A 5528-nucleotide genomic window follows, 5' to 3' on the forward strand; every position below is an offset into this window, starting at 1 on the left:
ACCAAATAATATATTTGTAAATAAAAAATAGTTGGTGAATATAACTTTTATATAGGTGTTCTGAGCAGTCTAAAAATCAAGGATAAAAAAAAAAGATGATACGATGATGAAAACCCCTAAATTCTACTCTAAATTTAAATTTAAAGATTGAAAATTTAAATTTGGGTTATAACCATAAGCAGAGATGGGGCTGGTCACCTGTTGTTTATTCCTGTCTGTCAAACAAACGAGCAATGCAATGGCCGCTTAGCATAATAACTGACGGTCTTGATTAACTAATCTGAATACAATGCTCTAGCGTTCTTTTTTTCCTTTGCACATGAATAAATTAGCATAACAACTCTGATGATCTTTATTAACTAAACTGAACACACGGCTCCAGTTTTTGCACATGAACGAGGCGAGGAGCGAAAAAGAAGCTTCAGAAAATGGAGTGCACTCTGAATCAAGCGAGACGAGGGTGAAACTAAACACAAGAGCAGAACAGCTCGCTGCCTTTCCGATTTTGTCCGGTCAGGCGTGCATCGTGGCCGTCTTCTTGAAGTCGATCTTGTCGACCTTGACCTCGCCGTCGATGAGCTCGTAGACGTAGACGACGACGCGGAGGCCGTCGATGTCCATGAGCACGAAGCTCGGGTTCACGTCGTAGGTGATGCTGCTGTAGGCGCCCGTCGCGGAGCCCGGGTTGATGACGACTCCCCCCTCGTGCTTGTACGCCTTGAACTGGTGGGTGTGCCCGGTGACGAGGATGTCCACGTCCAGCTGCCGCTGCAGCATCGCCAGGGAGTCCAGATCGCCCCATGGAACCACCTGGTAATTGACCCACACAACATGGTCAGAGAGATGATTACAATAACTGTACAACAATATCAATTTTGACAGACTGATCAGATTTGGTATCTATGTACTGGCAAAAGGTAAGGCAGATTATTGACACAACATGGCTTACTCAAATTATTAGTGGTGCGCAAGATATAGTGCAGAATATGACGAACGCAGCAACGGGTACAATGAATCAACATCGTGAATGGTTTTGCAGTTGCACAAGCCAATGTTCAACGTACAGCACATGGTTTGTTTTCTTTCCTGGTGAACATGCTTATGTCCCCAAGTAGGAGGTATCACATCACTTTAAGGATATGGGTGCTTATGTCCCCAGGGAGGAAGTATCACATCACTTTTATATGGATGGGTCAATGCAAATAGGTTCAACACTTGAATTTTCTGTGACCATCCACGAAGCCTGTTGCTTGATGCAATGTTGCAACAACTGGAAAGCAAACACACACGCACACACGCTCATCCACAGCCCAGCAGTCAGTGGGAAACCACATGACATCCATTGAACTAAAAACAACTTTGTTTGTATGACCCCTAGACCATTTGAACATTCATTGACTGCTACAACATTGCAACATCTCAAGTTCCCAGCCATGAGTCCTCCATATATGTACTCACATAAATTTTAAAAAGATGTCATCTGTTTCAACCCCATAAACTTCCCTGATTTACATCAAACAAAACATCCCAAGTACAGACAAGCGTGATAAACAGCGAGGAAAGCTTAGCCATGTTTTTATAGGTATGTTACATGGGAAGTATCCACCTGCAGCGACAGCAATTCCAATTAAAAGTACAACAGAACTGTTTGTTTTGATCACTAATCAAATTGTTTCTAGAAAGAAATTCCAGTTATGAACAGATACACTAATCTAACATAATGTGTTATGAGTGCTTATTTCACTGCAATCATGTGGAAGCGTAAAGTACAAACATCACTCCCAATGCAAGGATGGAAACCGTGTAGTGTCTGAGCAACAAAACCACAACATATCTTTAAAATGTTTAGTCCAAACTCCATTGGCATTTGAAGAAATATAAATGAGAAGGTTGCTACAGATACTAACAGTATTTCTTTATAGAAATCAAAATAAAAACATTCTGGTTTAGCCAGAAACTAATTTTCATTCCTAACGGAGTGCAACACTTAATCAGCATGGCCCCATGTGAAACAACATAACATTAGAATTGTCTGAGCTTATAAATACTACGATACTACCTCTATCCCATAATAAGTGTATTTCTAGAATTCAAATTTATCCCTCAAAGAGTGCATTTGTGGAGCACTAGTTTCACAATCACCTCACATTCAAATTTCTCTCCATTTTAACCCTCGCAAACCTCTCACTCCATCTCATCTCCTTATTAAAAGAGGGGCATTTAAGTCGTTTTTCTTCCCAACTAATTTGCCTCTCAAGTGCTAGAAATGCACTTATATTGGGATGGAGTGAATAGCAAATTTAAGACTCTTGTATAAAAATAGTATATTAAAGTCTAGTATCTCTGTTTTATGGGCATGAAGCACATAATAACAAGGCTAGTAAACATTCTTGGGTCAAAAGCAAACCTGGTGACCATGGCACAGCCCTAGCTTGAATTGACCAATAGCAAGTGTCTTAGTCTCTGGGTAACGAGCATCCTCATCATATTCGCCTCTGGTGATATGGAGATCAGGGCAAAGGCTTTTCAGGTAGTCATGAACTTCCTACAAAAGTTTATCAGTTCGTAAATCATCAGACCAAAAGATAAACAGTTTCATACAGGAAGTATGTGTCAGTAAATCAGTAGATGGAAAGCAAGCACCTTAATCCCTCTGTCCAAAAATATAAAGTGCATTTTGTTTTGTTAAGATAAGACTTTTACAATTAATTACTCTATTATAATATAATATCTGTGGCATTAAATTGATGCTATTATATTCACATTGAAATGTACTTTCTTGTGATTATACTTTTGCGTCACATAACTATATGCATATGAGTAAGCAATTGTTAGTTAAAGCCTTGTCATAAACAACCTTTGTTTTTTTCTGGAGGGAGTAGTATGCAATGCAAAATTCAAACACAAGAGCAGAGCAACAAAGATAATATCACAAGAATCAAGAGCCATTCATTACACAAAATAGTACATCGCCTATTATTTCATCATGACCACACAATTTGTGGCATGGATCCTTAATCCTGTAGGACATATCAACTTGTGTTCATTCTATGTTCTTCGCATGCTTCAACACAGTTTATTGTGCAGCCCTCTGGTATAAACAATTTCAAATTACTGTCAGCAAGAGAGATGGTAATATTTTGAGCTGCATGTTCTTGGTATCAATAAAACCTATGGTTTCCACAACTCAACATGGTACTTTGTAAATGACAGTATCCTTATTTAAAATAACAACTATGGGTCTCTTTGGCCTGGCTGCAATTTCAGTTTAATATATTTTATTTGTGGCTGTTCACAGCTAAAACTGCCACACAGGTGAAAGCTTGGACCTCTCCTGTGACTTCAATCCATTTTTTTTTCTTATGCTGGAATCACAAAAATAATGTAAACATGGACAAACAGGTTAATTATCATGCTAACCATCCTTTTTGAAAATATTGATTTTTTCCTTCTAGAAGTTAATCATTTACATTTCAACCTCTAAAGTGTGAGATCATCCAAACTTGTATCAGCACAGTTCTGTGAGTACACACAGGCAAATACAGTTTCTTTAATCATGCTGCTTAGTGATACCTAAGTTATCTTAGCAAAGCTCGCAGTATTAGAAAAAAGTTCAGAAAAAACAACCTATATGACGAGAGAAAGTTCATTCAAATTTAATTAACACATGCAATTTGCGTACTTGTGTCCACTGAACAGTTGTACATGGTTAGTTTTCCCCTGAAAACTTCTAATGACAAATGCAGATCTCTGTCACCAAGATATGAGATGAGAAGCACTTTCTCTGCTGTACATCAAAGTACACGAGTGATGAGACCATTAATAAACTGGAGAAGCTGTTACTTTTGAGAAAGGATCAATAGTGGGGAAAAGGGTGATCCATGCTAAGATGCCATATAAAAGGTAAAACACAAACATCAGTCAGGAGATAGGTCACCAATCATTATTCATTACACCAAACCTCCTTATCTCAAGGGTAAAGGGATACTGACTCTATTGCAACTATCATGAAGTGTCTGAAATAACAACCTAGATCCATTAATACTGTTAGATGAAGTTACCCCACTATATGTGGTGACCAATTATTTGTTTCCAGAATACTTAAATCTATGTGTGTAACTTGGTGAAAGTAATGCCAGTGTGGCAAACTGGAATTTAAGTTCAACCCTAAAAAAATTCAGGTCCTTCGCTAGAATCAAAACAAATGGTGTTCACCAATCATCAATAGGTTTAACCAAAAGAAAAAAATCACTGCCCACTTTGTATTCTTGTTCATACTTCGAAATTACATTTGATCCATGAGAAAATGTGCGTTTGATCCGGTGCATGCTCAATGTAGTGGTAGTGAATAGTGATATCCATCAACCCTCCAGGGCTCACAATTCTCTCATCTGCTCTAAACCAATCCGATCAAAACAAGTATACTATGATCCCAAAGCTAGGGCAATACATCAAAAATGGAATCAATAAGAAAAAAGCAGATTCACATGACAATGGTAAACAAACATGACGCTATAACTAGTCAACCAGATTTGGCGCGCGGCGCAGCGCAGCTTCGAGACAGAGAATCGCGGGAGGAAATGCGGCAGCTAACCTTGATGCAGAGGTTGCCCGTGCAGATGATGTGCTGGATCTTGCCCGGGACGAGCATGGACTTGAACTTGGCCGGCAGGTCGGCCGCCCGGTGCGGCACGTGCAGATCCCCGAGCGCGAGCACCAGCACCATCTCCTCCTCCTCCTCTCCTTCCCCCAACGAGGGACCCTGCCACCACAAATCGACCCGAAATCACTGCTCTCGCCGCCTCAGCCCAAGCCGATCGAGCTCGCCGTGATCCGGGCCAAATCCCTAGCCTCCCCCCACCCCCGCGCGCCGCCGAAGGTGACCGGGAGGCAGGCCGAGCCCGACCGATCCAGTGGGCGAGCGGAAGGGTGATCGGGAAGAGTTCCCCGCCGGTTGCGATCGCCGCCGCGGCCGCCGCCGATCGGTCGTGGACTCGTGGAAGCTTTGGGGATCTCTGTTTTTTTTTTTTCCTCTTCTCTTCCTCCTCTCGAACCGTTGGATGCGGGGAGGAGGAAGAAGAAGAGCACGTGGGGCCTAGTGGTGGGCCCAACGGGAGTGAGGTGACGTGGCAGCACGTTGGGCTCCGGGCCCGTACAAGGGTGGAGAAGATGGTTCATGATGGGCTTTGGGCTGGATATATATGGGCCTCCGGTTGCTCTCTCAAACAGGATTGATTTGTTTATTGATTTTTTTTTTTACTTTCTGAACCGTATCAAATATACAAAGTGATATGATGCATGTACAAAAAAATAATTGTTACAAACTCTTCAAATTAACTGTTGTGTAAGTACGTATAGAATTACTCATACAAGTTCAATTCAAAACCCCCAAGTGATTTTGAAGGTGATTTTATTACATATGATCCATAAAATATGTACCCTAACAAACAGTGGTGGTGAGAACCTCATCTACTCTATTGTGTAAACTTTTTGCAAATTACTCACCAATAACATATTAATATTAAAAA

General features: G+C 40.9%; 1 protein-coding gene across 2 annotated transcripts; it reads right to left on the reverse strand.

Annotated features, from left to right (window-relative positions):
- Window positions 1-232: 232 nt before the first annotated feature.
- On the reverse strand, window positions 233-5060 carry LOC102716096 (vacuolar protein sorting-associated protein 29). 2 transcript variants are annotated; one of them, XM_040521400.1, is made up of 4 exons: window positions 4862-5060; window positions 4595-4762; window positions 2408-2545; window positions 233-810 (listed from the first exon to the last, which is right to left on the reverse strand). In XM_040521400.1, exons 2-4 carry the CDS (start codon window positions 4724-4726, stop codon window positions 514-516), a joined length of 567 nt encoding a protein of 188 aa, XP_040377334.1. In that variant the 5' UTR covers window positions 4727-4762; window positions 4862-5060; the 3' UTR covers window positions 233-513. The 2 variants fall into 2 exon arrangements, with proteins under 2 accessions (XP_040377334.1, XP_006647137.1); XM_006647074.3 differs by having other exon boundaries at window positions 4595-5060.
- Window positions 5061-5528: the final 468 nt, after the last annotated feature.

This window comes from Oryza brachyantha, chromosome 2 (genome assembly GCF_000231095.2).
Source record: "Oryza brachyantha chromosome 2, ObraRS2, whole genome shotgun sequence".
Taxonomy (NCBI): Eukaryota; Viridiplantae; Streptophyta; class Magnoliopsida; order Poales; family Poaceae; genus Oryza; species Oryza brachyantha.

Coding starts and splice junctions, on each gene's coding strand:
- LOC102716096 (XM_040521400.1), bottom strand. CDS start 4,726: ATGGTGCTGGTGCTCGCGCTCGGGGATCTGCACGTGCCGCACCGGGCG. Junction 2,546..4,594: donor CGGGCAACCTCTGCATCAAG/GTTAGCTGCCGC, acceptor AAACTTTTGTAG/GAAGTTCATGACTACCTGAA. Junction 811..2,407: donor GGCTGTGCCATGGTCACCAG/GTTTGCTTTTGA, acceptor GTCAATTACCAG/GTGGTTCCATGGGGCGATCT.